Below are 15,019 nucleotides of genomic sequence, written 5' to 3' on the forward strand. Positions count from 1 at the left end.
TATCACAGCTAATGTAAGGGGTGTCCATTATTAGCCAACCAAATCTTAGTTGATGAGGAGCCTCTTTATGGACCACGTTTTGATTGGTAGTTGGCTGCAGCATAAAAACAACAACAACAACACAACAAAGAAACACAACTAAAGTCAGTCAGTCATTCAGAGGCAAATGTTTTCATTTATATGGCTGGTGCCTGTGATTATTAGATTAGTTATTATCCAATGAGCTGGGCAGAACTCAAACAATGCTAATAATGTTAATGTATGTAGCATAAACCTAGCCAGCATGTATGGCAACGTGCTTTAACACAGGATAACGCAGACATTATCACATTTATAATAATTATAGGTTGTGCTCATTATTAGGCTTTTGTATTTCTTTCTCACTTGAAAAACAATGCAACATTCTGAACCATTTTTCCGAATTTCCTGGAAAATGTATATGTAGATAATTGCTGAGTAACCCCATTAAATTTTCCATGCAAAGAATGCATCAGAGCTTCTTTCTCCTCATCAAAACTGAAAGGTTTCTAATTACACTTGCATTACATTTTACCTAACCAAAGGGCTTTTTGCATGCATTATTTACCGGTGCTCCTATAAATAAGTATTGATCTTAAGCAGTCTGTCTCACTACTTAGGAAATACTGGAAGCCCTGTTACAAGGTCTACGGAGATAGATTTAGGTCCTGTTGGCTGTGGGATGGGCCTCACGGATTGGTCTTTTCACACTGTACCCCACATAGGGATGGGTATCGTTTAGGTTTTATCCGATACCAGTACCAAACCGGTACTTTTGAAACGGTGCCGGTGCTTAAACGGTGCTTAAACCGGTGCTTAAAGAATGGAGAACACAAACTTTGTCCAAAAACCTCTCATGTTCAGCTGTTTTTTTGTAAAAAGATAACAATGTTAGCCTTTTCTGCAGCTATAGGGGATTTATGGCATCACTCTTGGTTGGAAGCAGTGCTTAATCAATGAAAAACAAACTTTGTCCAAAAACCTCTCATGTTTGGCTGTTTTCCACTTTTTCTTTGGTCATTTTAGCCTTTTTGGCCAGGGTGAAGGGAGTATCTGCCATCAAACAAGAAGACATGTAACTATGACGGTGTTTGCTAGTTCACCTTACCTGCATTAATGTAATAACGTGGTTAGCCTACTCAACGTAAATTACACACGAACAACATTAAGCTACTCACACAGAGTAGAACGGCTGCTGGTGCCATCTTCATCCGTCATCATTTCTGCTACACTGGCAGGGCTAGGGGCCAGGACTCTACTCTTCGGGTTTTTGGGGGATGTTGCGACCGATAACAGGCAACCCACCCACAGTAGATGTGCACACACGGTGTGAGGTCTCGCAGCAAGCTATCGAATACGCCGCATTTCTTGGCTTTTAACAAAATGCTATACGTTGCCAGGTGTTTCATCAGATTCGAGGAGTTACCTCCTTTGCACAGTATCACCTTAAAGCACTTGTTGCAGGCTGCTGAGTTTGCATCTTTTGCTATCAAGTACAGCCAGACTTTTGACCGCTTCGCCTTGGGCATTTTTAATCTGTAGCTCTGCTCTAAAAGAACGTACGTACCTGAGCCCGCCTACTACGCTCGCAAAGGTAAAATGATTGGCTGGAATCCAAAGTGCATGACATCTCAGGGGAAAAAAAGCACCGAAATAAAACACCGAAATGTGCGCTGCTTTTCGGTCTGGTTACTACCGTTTATGTCAGAACCGGTACCCATCCCTAACCCCACACATGCTTGATTGGATTTAGGGAGTTTGGCGACTGGGTCAACACCTTGAGCTCTTTGCTCAGAGTAGTTTCTGCTGTGTGGGGAAACACATTTTGCGGAGGGACGTCAGCTTCAGCAACATTAATAAAAATGCAAGGACTTAAGACTTCTCATCAAAACATTGCACTGTTATAGTACGATCAGCATTTTTTTAATTCCCCCTCCTCCCTTATTTTTTTTTAAATGTATGACTGGTGTTAGTACATCTTTTTTTTTAACAACTAATCTCACTAATCATTAAAAATTTTACTGCTATTGTTTAATTATATTCTATCATATGCACTCATAACCATTCAGTTCTGTGTTTTCCTCTCAATAGGCAGTTATCCACCTCTGTTGTTCTGCCATCCTACCCGAAGCAGAATGCATGAATCATTCTAAAAATGCAGAGGTGTTTAAGTGAAGATGGCAATCAAACAAAATGCAACAAAAGCAGCATCTCTTGGACTAATAGTTAACACTCACTATTACAAAATACACCCACTGTCATTCAGAAGGTTTGCCCACCGTATACAACATGCAGCTGAGCCACCTGTGTATCCAAAACAAATTTCAGACATTCTCAGAGTCCCTTGTCCTCACAAATTCAACAAGCATTAACTAGGAAGAAAAGGAAAATCAACATCTAATTACCATCAATTTTCCCACAAAAGGCACGGCTCCTGGCTTGAAAGGCATTGCACTAAATGCCGGAGTACAGAGACTCCTAGTGGTTTAAACCTGGACTGGCCTACTTGTCACCAAACTCGCATGACTGACCACTCAAAGCATACCAAAGCAGACACACGCATACCAGATTGCACACACACAAACACAGAATAATAACAGTGTTCATTCAGCTCAGAAAATGTGCTGCACAAACATCATTTCTCCTGAATGATCGCTGCGAGCATCAAACACAGGCACACATCAAAAAGCAAAGCGCTTACATGGTTATGGCCTCATAACAAACTGCCAGTATCACTTTCTACATAAAATAAAACATGCTCAACACCATGTCTGAAAGTTAGTACAGTATATCTATTACTGGGTTGACTACACTCTGACTCAACATTGGAGAGCAGTCCTAAAGTCAGAAACGTAGAAACAGCAACTTATATAATTTCCCGTCATGCTGCCGGTCAAAGACTTGCTTGTAGCCAATCACACTCACCTTTCCAGTGTACGCCTTGGACCTTTTTGCTTCAGGTCCAGCACAGTCTCTCTTGCACAGCCTTCACACCCCAAAGAGCAAAGTGTCTGTGCCCACAGTGTGAGTGCACAGTGCTGACCTGCCACCGGCTGGGTAGCTAAAGGACTACAATCTCCACAACAGTGCCCAACCTACAAAGCCCTGTTTGTGTCTAATGTTGTTTGTCCAATAAAAGATAACAATGGCATTCCATGGCTTGCAACTGTATTCACTGCTGGCCTCTCCAAATGTAAAGCGTATTCAGACACCTTGGTTGGTGGACAAAGGCGTGAATCTGTGTCACATGAGGGGTGGGTGGGGCCAGGGCAGATGGGGTGACAGTAAGGCTGGTCACGGTGGATAAGCTCACCAGCATACGATGCATGCCACCACCTCTACGGGGACGATGAGGAAGTAGACTCACCTGATTTTGTCCGCTGCACTGTCAGACCTGCACGGGGGAAAAAGCACATTCAGTCATAGCGTACTGCAGACACGGCTTTTATCTAACAGCTGAAACACTCTGCATCATATTATGTGGTTGTGACATCAAAAAAACACTTTCTTTTTCTTCTAAATAACTATAACTCCTCACTTTAGAACAACTCATGTAAAGAATCTATTGCATTCATTATATATTCATATAGTTTTACAAACTCACTAACTATAATTTACCTGAGACGCATGAGGTGAGGCGCATGTCCACAACTGCTTGTTAACAGAATGGTCTAATCAGCCAATCACTTGGAAGCAATTATATTTAGGGATGTAGCTGGATGTAGGCACTGGTCAGATGACGTGCCAACGTTCAAACTGAGCATCAGGATGGGAAGAAACTTTGAGTGTGGCACGGTGATTGATGCCAAACAGAGTGGTCTCAGTATTTCAGAAACTGCGTCCCTACTGGGATTTCCCCGGAAAAACGATTGGTCGGACTACTTTGAACTATCAGGAAAGCAACAGTAGCTCAAATAACCACCCAAACAAGAAAGGAATTAGAAGCAGGAATCACCAGACACTGAGGAGCCTTCCTGTTCTACAGTAATAAAACCAGAATACAACCTGCTTGAAACCAAGTTGTCCCGTTAAGTTGACAAAGACTCATTCAGACTGATGGCAGCATGTTGGCAATCTGTCTGCATTTACAAATTAAGTACAATTATTTACAAACCTTCAACAATCAGAGGGTGACTGCAGTCAGTCCAAATCAGACTGCAACTGTTTGCAGAAAGGTTGATATCATTATGTAAGAATGAAAACACACAGTGTATATTAATTCAATATTTGAGCATTTATAATCTAGTTATAGATATCTGGAGGGGGTGAGCTTCCCCAGTGTATGATTAAATAAAGTCCATCTCTGTCTGCTTGCTGCATTGTAGTGCTTCATATGGTGGTGGAAATATAGCTGCGGATATATTACTTAAACCTTCTGAGAAGGGAGGGGCTTTAAAGCTAAGTGTCACATGACAGCCTGGCAATTTCACTGTAGTTACATAAACGTATTCTCTATTCTGCAAATTGATCCGGCATGTCTCACAATGCACAAATTTTCATTCACAACTCACAATCATGTGCTGCATCATCTTCACCGATGAGTCATATTACACTCACTTAGCAAAGTCACATTGTGATATTACATAACACTATCTGCAGTTAAAGTGGAGGAGTTGAGCAGAAGCGTCAGAGGCAACGAAACCAAAAACATGACAATGACAGGGAATGAGCAAACTTGTCTTCACGTCCTTCCCAAAAACCTCCACAGATGCCCTGATAATCTGGCTGAGGCAGCTAAACGTTCACATACTGTGTTAGCCTGCTGCCACTTCACCAGAAAATGCAGCTGCGCACATCATACACAGAGCAAAAACTGCAGCACACCAGGCAGACAGACAAACGCAGAGAGAGCAAAAAACACAAGCGTGACTGGCATGGAGATGACGACACGGGCGAAGTTTGCGAGAAGGCAGCCGCCGGGCAGAAATCCAGCTGTTTTTACCTGCAGAGGAGACATGACATTCCGTGCCCTCTAAAGCCGGCTACAGAACGCTGCTCTCCCTGCAGCTGCTGCAGACAAACCTCACTAGCTATCACCAGTGCAGCAAAGAAAAGAGCGGCAAAAAATCCCATAGGTTTCACAGGTGCTGTTCCTGATTTGAGTAAGAGGAGACACTGAGCGAGGAGAGTGCGCGGGAGGGAGAGCAGGACAGAGAGAAACAGTGGAGGTGTAGTGCACAGCTCTGGTAGACTGAGCTAAAAGCAAAGACAACTAAGTGGGTGGTTATTCAGAGGCTAGACGGAGGGGATTCTTGCAAATTTTCTCTTCAGGATGTCCTACTTTTGCATCATGCTTGACTGAATCTTAGCTCTGCACATGAACAATATGAGCAGCAGTTTATTTGCTCTAAAGCAACAAACTATTTATTTTAACCAGATTCTACTCTGTTTTTGGCACACCACATAACATTATGAGCATGAAATTAGCCAGTTTAGAAGAATAATTATTGACACAGTCTTGTGTTTTTTTACCTGCAGGTTGTCATTATCTGGTGTGATTTTAAGCACCACCCTTGGATTGAAAGACTTATAAATTTGGTGTGCAGGTTTTCTTATGCAAAAATCTGTTTAATTTTTGCAGCGATCTAACAAAGTTCCTTATCCTCATCTTTTTAAAAATTATTATTTTAATATTTATAGCAGATGAACAGCTAAAGTTCCCATATGGAAAAGAAATAGTAAAAACTTACATGATTTACTCATGAAAGTGGCCACTTTCTCATTACTTTCATATATTGTTTTAGTAAGTATCCAAAACATACAAGTTTCATTATATAATTTTTCAAAGGATATTATATGTGTTTTCACTCTTGTATGCTTTTCATACAAGTTTCACACAAGACAGATACAAACTTTATAAGATTTATATATATCTTTTCCATATGGGTTTGCTGTGCAGGGACAGAGACCACACTAGAGACTCTGCTTTTGTTTCCTTTACTCAGCCTGAAAACTACCACATGTATTATCAAGGCTTCTCTACAGCTTTACTATCTGATTGTAAAAATTGCCATAAAAACTGGATATCACATCACAGGCCGACACACGTATGACAAATAAAGACATGCACACGCCTAAGCACCAGATTCAGTTACTGATTTTACTTCTCAGTAGTGATGCTGTGACAACTGCAGCAAAGAGTGACAAAGAGCTAATCTCTCAACTCAAGCTGAGCTCTGGGACGCAGAGCCTCTAATTGCTGTGGGAGAAGTTACATATCACCGCTTTCAGATGACTGCGGCGTAGGCACCAGTAAAAGAACCTTCTCTGTCAGTTTGTAGTTCTCATGAATGTCACATCAGAAGGAAAATCAGAGCGTGGCATTTATGGATGGTTCAAAAGCTTCATTTGAATCTATTTTCACAGAACAAGGCCCCTCGAAGAAAAAAATAATGTTTTTTTGAATGAGGCTTCAATTAGCATTTTTATGAAACTGATGAAATATCTAAATGTAAAGCCACAACCAATCTTTTTGCCTCACCGTCACTACTGGCAAAAAAAATAGACCTTGGACTGCCCTCTACTGGAGAATATATGCAATAACCAGAGACTGCATATGAAATGACCAAAAACACTGACTTCATTGTTCTTTCACTTTGAATGACTGTATCAGATAGACACACAAAACACAGTGTATGTGCCGTCACTGATGCTCACAGCATCATAATTCCTCTAATAATAAATTAAATTTTTACAGAGTGACCCTTGCAGTGTAGCACATAACTTCCTGGGTTTGACCTTCAAATCCCAGCTTCGACTTGGTTTGCTAACACATGTTAAAAGTCCTCTTGCTCTACCACATAAAAAGTGTCTCATGCAAAGGCAAATGTGTGCAGCAGTTACACACTTGCTCACCTCTCCTCTCGGATCAATGGAGTCAAGAAGCGATTGCTTTCGTCTTCATGGCTACTCTGCAGGCTGCTTTGCTGGCTGCTTTGCTGGCTGCTGCAAGAAAATGAGGGTGACAGTCAGTGTCACACAGTTCCAGCAAAAATGAAAAGATACAGACGTTGCATCTAAAATGTATTTATTTTTGGCCTATTTCTCCCTAAAAGAAAAAAAAAAGAAAAAGAAAAACACAACAAAAGCAAACATACATACAAATAAACTCTATGCGTGAACTTATATAAAAATAAATTTCATCTATTAGTTTCAACTCTCACACTGTCAGCATGTAAAGTATGTGTCAGCTACAGTTTTTGCATGCACATATCCCATGGTAACACTAGAGGGCGATATATGACATGGGCTATGCAAAGAAAAAAAAAAAGAGTTCTGCAGTTTTTTTTGGGGGGGGGGTTACAGATGTTTAAATATATATATATAGAGAGAAAATATTCATTCACAAAAATGGGGCTTGAACAGCTAAGGAGCCAGAGATCTTTTGAAGAGATTTAGGATTGTTTCTGCTACACCACAAATAATGCACAAGCTGCAGTTTATTTATCAGTTACGTCTTATATAGTATATGACTAATACACTAGTAATAGAGAGCGTTTTTTCCCGAGCATTTTAAAATTCTGCAGTTATTCTCATCCACGCTTTGACATTTAAGAATAAAGCCAGTCTGTTGGGAAAAAAGGTCTTCATTAATTCACACTCTTAAGTCTGCAGGATGCCTTGACCTATTTCCTAAAGCAGCTATGAGCTGTCCAAGCCTGGAGGAGATGCTGGAATGTATGAAAAATGCAGATTTTGGAAGCCTGAGATTATTTTGGGAAATTGTTGACGCACTTTGAAAATACTTGTCCGAGTTAATCAGTTATTTTAGTAATCTGTAATGTTCTTTTCGAACGTTTAAGTTTTTACTATTAATAATACACATGTATGCACGGCTACTAATATAAATGAAAAGTAGTTAATAATTGTTATCATGTAACAAAATGTAACAAAGAAAACCCCAGCGAAAACAATAAAAAAGCTAAAATTAGCTTTATCGGATCATCTGCTGCTTTTCTGGTACAAAAACTTGACTCCTGACTGCAGATGTCACTCAAAAGATACATTTTTGCAATTTCATATCATTTTGCCGGGTTCCTATCTTCCCTCCTGCTTCCTCCACTGCAAGCTGTTCACTCAAGGCTAAGACATACTGTATGCACTCTAATCAGATGTGTTTATTCTGGTGTATATATCTCTGTCCTTCAGAGCATGCTCATTCTAAATGACAAGAACAGAATGTAGACATGGAGTCAATCCAGACTGAATTATTCATTGCTCGTACACAATTAGTACAATACCCCGACACTATTCATTATACTTTCTTACTTTTTCCTTTTTAAACCAACATATTAAAAGGTACAACGAAATCAAGGACAACAAAGCTACATAATCCAAACTTCGATCACGTATGATCCATGTTTATAATTTATATTGTATCTCCTCATCTTTAAATATTAAGCAGTGACTGGTTTACAGTTCGCAGGATACATATTTTCTTTCTTTATTTAGTAAATAACAGTTTTAAAAAAAACGAAAGGGAAAATGAACTTTGCAAATATGCGGCTTGATGGTTAGTAGTTAATAACAGCCCATCAGTTTATAAACACTTTTTATAGCCACTACATTCTTTCAGTTCTTGTCTGGGGGGATTTTAACCTACACCTCCAGAATAAAGCTTCTAGTTCTGTGACTTCCTTCAGCTTTTATTTTTCCGATGCTAAGCTTGGGAACTCTGACAAAACCTTGGCTTGCACCTCTTACGTTGTCCAATTTTGAAACCCTCCTCTTTTTCAGCTTCTAGCACTGTTGCTCATTCAGGCCAAAAAGTTCACTTTAATTTCATCAGTGCCCAGGACTTAACTCCAAAGACTCCAGGCTTTTCTTTCCTTTTCTTTTAAATTAATTTGCAAATATTTCACTTGGCAGTAAGCATACAGGTCATATTTGTGTAGGTGTCACTGCACAGACCAGAATGTGCATTACTATTCCAGTCTAATGCAGTCAAACACTTAGAGAGGATTTGCCTTTCTATCAATCCTGCTTGACATGTACAAAGAGTGCTCTTTCAAAGTATATCTTTACCTTCCAGAAGTCAACTTGTCCTCCGGTGTTCTTGTTAACTATGATTTTAAGTCACTGTGAATTGTGGAACTGTCTACCTGACAAAACTTTGCCATCTTCTTCCCGCTGCTTAATGAGAAGCAATTATTTAAATTTCCAGACCTTGTTAAGTCACCGGCTCCCCTGTGCTCCAGATGGACACACAGTGCCTTCACACTGGAAGCAGCAGGGGAAATAAAGATGGACGATTCTCAACAATGAAACTTCTCTGTTCACAATCCAAGCATGTGACTATAGATGCTATGCAGTTATTTAGATGTTCCCCAAGTCAGAGGGTTTGTATAGCTTTGAAATGTGCATCACCCAGACTTCCCTATGAAGTCATAACCCTAATAAAGACTTTGCAAACATTATATTAGAGCTCAGACCACTTAGGCTGCTCAAAGTTTTACAAACTACGTGATGATTTTTTTCTTTTTCTACTCTAAAACCATGAAAAAAAATCTTCTCTTGCTTAAAACGTTAAATTTTATGTCTTTTGAAGACGATTTTAACCTCTATGCGTAAAACTACAGACATTACGACAAATGTTGACCATGGTTGACCAAACTAACCACTCTACACTTTAAAGTAGAAGAATTCACCTGGTTTTGACATGTAATCAGCACTGCTCTTTAACTCAGAAACTTCTATTGTTCACATAATGACACAAAAATACCAACATTGTTTCTACGACTGCAATGAAACTACCTGAAGAACAGCAGAGTTCTGGAAATCTCTTCAAACCTCAGTTTTTTTCTGTTGAGTAGCTGAAATATTTATGTTTAGACCAAGTAGGGGTCAAACCAGGTAAAAATGTTCTACCACTTTCTGGAAATTGTTCTGCTCTTATCAAGCAGCAGCTTCCACTGTGTCTGTAAGCTCCCTCTGTTCTTTGAAACACTATCTTAGACACGCAGAGATACACATAGGTCCACATGCACACACAGTGTGCACACCGAATGTGTCAGACCACAAGACGAGAAAAACATCAGAATGACAAGATTAAGATGAAACAGGATAACATGTCAATACTGCGACAAGGGATAAGTAAAAACACTCAGGCTGGACAAAGAATGAGGCTTTACTTAGAGAGGATTAAAATCAATAACACTTAAATGATTTCATGATTTCACATTCATCACTAAAGATTTAAACATTTAAAGCAGTTTGATGAGAGGAAAACTGATTGGCCTTCCATGTCAGTGATGAAAGAGCTAAAGTTGTATAACAAAGAATTAATTATTTAAAGAATTTTAAAACTGCAGTCAGAGTCAAATAAATCAATTGTATTCTACACCCATTAATTCTTTAGAAATGTAAAAGGCATCATGGCAGAGCTGATTTACTACAGGAAGCGTAAAACGTCTTAATTTCATCCTAGTGAAATACTTCTGAGTGTTTCCATGAGGAGAAAACAGAGTTCTTTCACACTGCAACACATCTGACTATCTGTAAAGGATCTGCCAGAGTTGTATATTAACTGAGGAGTAGAAGCAGGTTTCACATCACAAAGCTTATGTACACATTTTGGGGGCACAACATTTCTACTGCTGATTTTATGTGACATTTACACACTAAAAACAAGTACTGACAGGTAACATTTTCGACACCCTATATGTAAATGAAACATAAGAGTGCTTATGTAAAATTTCTCCTTACATCTCAAAAAATGTTTCTAAATACCTGCTATTATATATAATATAATGTGATATAATATTTCTAAAGCCTTTCAGAAGAGAAGACCAAGGTAACCAAGGTAACAGCATCAGATCCCTTTATAAATCTACAAAGATGTGGTTAAATATAAAAGCTCTGCTACGTTTGTATATTAACTGGGAAATTAAAGCAGGCTTCAAGTCACAAAACCAATGTAGGCATTTTAAAAAGCACAAGATTAATAGGTTTTACTTCGGCTGCTGCTTTTGTGCCGTGCCTATGTCACTCAAAAAACAACTACTAAGCTAAAAGCCTTTTAAAAAGAAAGAATGATGTGGTGTGTTATACCCTTCATATTTCATATCTAAATTAACTTCTGGTGGTAATTTATCTTAATTTTAGAACCTCCAGAATGCAATAGCATGAGGATAAACTATATCCAATTTAAATGAACTGAACAGCAAACAACTAACTACAGTATTCATGAATGACAGCTTATTTATTATTTTTTTAGGTTCCACAATCTAGAGTTACCATTTGTTTGTTTGTATGAAAAGACTCCAAAATAAGAGGAAAACCAATTGCATTGGAAATTGGAGGTCGCAGTGGTGGTTCAAGCTGCATGCCAACAAAAGCTGCCTAAAATAACACAATAACAATTTATTTCATTCATACGTTTTTCGTAGTGAGCCATCAGATATTGTAGTAGATATTTATATGAATGTTAACAGTATGGAGTCAAAGTCAGGGAATGTTACAGATTGATGATGAATTAAGGGAAAAAACAGAATGACCGACTCCGACAGTGAAGGTTCCAGGAACTTACAGTTTTAGGGACATTTTACTGGCATGATTTGGAGCCACTTTACAGGAAAGGGTCACTGCAAATTAATACAAAGCACTCATGAGTCATGAGTGAAAAAATTTGTATGCTCATGGGAATGTTTTCTCCGGGAAGAAAGATCCCCCACTTGTAAGGCATGAGGGTTTACTGATGAGAAAGAAAAATTATGTAAAAGATATTTTGTGGCATTTGTAATTTCTCTCAGATGCCTCTATCATGTGATGAATAAGGTAGGTAGAGTCGAAAAGCTACTGATATAAGAACCAGTTCATTTACCAACTAGTAGTAGTGAGTGAGTATTTGCAGACAAACATGAAAAACTACAGGCAACCACGGGAATCTGCTAGCAACCAAAGCAACTAAACTCACTGGGAGGTTTTTGGTGCATCCACTTCTTTGCAACCCTTTTCACCCAGCAACGGCCAGAAACTACTGGGAACTGCTGTCAACCATCCGTGATATACACATTTGTATCTAACAACCATGTGGTTGATTCACATCCAACATGGCGGACAGCTGTAGAGCAATGCGCATGTGACGTCATGCGAGACCACTCAGTAGAAGAATGTGGGAAAACAGCTTTCAGTCATAACAAAGGTTTCGATACAGCGAATGTTATATTAAATATCAACTCTGCGAGAGAACACTGTGAAGCAGAACAAACTGTCTCGGACGTTTACGCACTTCTTGCTCTGCTTCAGCAATAATTAAGTAACGACAAACATTAACATCTGAATTATTTATGTCACTCTCACACAGTTTTAAACCATGGTATTTTTTTTTCTTTTACATAATAGATTCAGTTGTACCAGGCAGCACACTGAGAAGCCATGTCAGCTTTATGCCACAGTACATTATTAAGCTGAGGAACACTTCTTACGAAAGTTCACATTACACCTTCAGGAAGAAGTAGAGATTTTCTCAAGAACTGCTCGATAATGACCGTATTTCACACTCAAGGATGCTGCGGCAGTTATGCACCTCTGGAGAGTGCCTTCAATTCAGAGAAAGATAGCACATTTATGGAGGGAAGAATGAATCTATTCCTGTCTGCTGTTAGCAGTGATAAGTGGCCCCCGAAAAAAACAAGAAAGACAGAAAAAAAACAACGAGAAGAGAAATTATCAGAGCTTTTCCTTCTAGCTTGTCATGGTTTGGGAGGAGAAAATATTATTTTTCAACTAGACTAACCAAAATGCATTTGTATTCCTAGGCCAACCAGACAGGTTACAGTTTAGATTCAGGTCAGACTTATATGAGCAGTGAAGACAATAAAGATGTCTAACTGATAACTAAAGGTAAATGCCACCAGTTCTGTGTCTCATTAAAACACAGTCACAATCTCGCCTTCTTTTTTTCTGAGTTATAGCTGTGAATACCAGTGAAAAAAAGTAAAACATTAACATGCCAAAGTAAATATGTCTGTGAAGCTTCTCAGTCATCCAGGCCATCGTACTCTAAGGAGCTTGGAAAGAAAAGCATCTAGACTTCTTTAAGTTTCCTTGAAGATGTTTCACCTCTCATCCGAAAGCTTCAGAGCGACAGGTGGAGCCCTATCACTAACCCCCTATTGATAATGATACTCTACCTAATTACACGAGCCAAGGCGTGAAAACGGGTGTAGGTCACAATCAGCCGCGGTTTCGGGTGAACCCATTGTGAGAGGTTAATCTTTGACCTTTTGGTTATTAAATGTCACCACATTACCAAATTATTCTATTGCATATAGTTCTGTGGAATTTGAGAAGGAGATGAGACATAACAAAGTACAAATACTGTTACTGTACTTTGCTAGAATTTTCAGGTATCTGTACTTTACTTGAGTATTTATTTTTCTTACTTTAACTCTTAACTTTCGCTCTCTACATTTTAATACAAGTATCTGTATTTTCTACTCTTTAAATTTTCAAAACAGCGGTGTTACTTTAGGTTTAACACATTTTGGGGATATTTTTATTTAACAATAACACCTGAATGACTACAAGAGATCTTATTTGTGTATCCACTGCTCAACAAATATCAGCAAAAGCAAATTGCTTGTGTGCAGTTTGTCACACAGTGTGTCTGCAAGCTGTGTTTCTCAGGAAGAGCAATGATGGCACTCACAGATGGAAGGGGAAACTACAGAGGTATATATCTAAAAAGTAAGAACTGCTCAGTGGGATTTGATAAATTGGAAATTTAAAGCTGCATTAAAGGTGCATTTTTTGCTTTTATTTGATAGTGGAAGAATGAAGGCAGACAGGAAAGTGAAGAGAGGGAGAAGGGGAAGTTATGATCCAAAGGGCCGTGGGTCAGACTCAAACCCAGCCTGCTGCACTCCAGCCATGTGGCATATGGTCACCTGCTCACCCACAGAGCAAATCTGGCACAATGTCCTAATTTTTTAAAAACAGGTATTGGATCTGTATATGATGTGAAGCTATGTTTTTTCATATTGTGAAATGTCCTGGAAAACAGACTCCGTTATTATTAAAATACTGCTGTTTCGTGCAGGATAAACAGGTTAGTTTGTGATGGATTTTAAAGTAAAGAACAATGTTGGGTGGTGTTCAGCAGCTGAAGTTGATCTATAACACTGAACAACACTTTATAAGGAATTCCATGAAGTCATTACTGTTCCCACTTCAGGAACACTAAGGCATTTAACGCTTACCATAAATCATAAATGTTAAGGTTTCCTGTTTAACTATTAGCAATTATCTTATAGCCACATTAGCCATCTGTTATTATTAAGCTAGTGCCTATGGAGAACAATAAAGCAGTAACATTAATGTGGAAGCAAATATTATCAGCCCTGCTTGTCTGTAACATTAACAGATAACGTTAAATTAATTGGATAAAACAATTGTTTGTGTCTAACAAATGGATATTAAAAAGGAAAAGTCTACCAGCCACACACTACACGGGAACAGTGACAGAGAGTGGCAGCAACAAAAATATGGCACAATGTTACCTGAAGCATAGCACCATCTCAGACAAGATTAAAATTAATTGGCTTTATTTTTTCGTCAATACCTAAGAGAAACACATACTTAGTTACGTTGTTTATAATATTACTATAGTACTAGTAGTAGTAGTATAATAGTAGTATTATCATTTGTTTTTAAAGAGTATCAGAATTTTGTCATTATTTCCTCTGTGACACCAAAGTGTATTTTCTAGATATCAGTAACGAGTTAACTAGTCTCTTTTGCTAAGTCATTTGTTTATCTTTGCAAAATTAGATTATCTGCTACAAATAACATTCAGAGGCCTGACTGAACAATTGAGTGCATTTGCAACATTATTTGTATTTGCAACTTAGAATACTATGACTTTTCCTCATGCTGCACGCTTGATTATTTTATCTGAGATACCAGACTTTGCACGCACATACTTTCAAAGGAGGAAACCTTTTGATTATCTAAACCTTTTGATCTGTCTTCAATAGTGTAATCAGATCAACCTTTTAAG

At 38.7% G+C, this 15,019-nt stretch overlaps 1 protein-coding gene across 10 annotated transcripts in view; it reads right to left on the minus strand.

The window, feature by feature from the left end:
* gramd1bb (GRAM domain containing 1Bb) overlaps nucleotides 1-15,019 on the minus strand; it is a 114,204-nt gene that overhangs the window by 55,814 nt on the left and 43,371 nt on the right. For 6 of the 10 annotated variants that reach the window (XM_076892330.1, XM_076892332.1, XM_076892333.1 and 3 more), the window contains exons 3-4: nucleotides 6,874-6,963; nucleotides 3,386-3,412 (exon numbers count right to left, since the gene is read on the minus strand). In XM_076892330.1, coding sequence (XP_076748445.1) covers nucleotides 3,386-3,412; nucleotides 6,874-6,963 — 117 coding nt within the window. Of the gene's footprint in view, nucleotides 1-2,943; nucleotides 2,960-3,385; nucleotides 3,413-3,636; nucleotides 3,700-4,960; nucleotides 5,159-6,873; nucleotides 6,964-15,019 lie in introns of those variants that run through there. The other 4 variants (XM_076892336.1, XM_076892340.1, XM_076892338.1 and 1 more) reach the window with 4 other exon arrangements.

This window comes from Maylandia zebra, linkage group LG14, assembly GCF_041146795.1.
Source record: "Maylandia zebra isolate NMK-2024a linkage group LG14, Mzebra_GT3a, whole genome shotgun sequence".
NCBI lineage: Eukaryota > Metazoa > Chordata > Actinopteri > Cichliformes > Cichlidae > Maylandia > Maylandia zebra.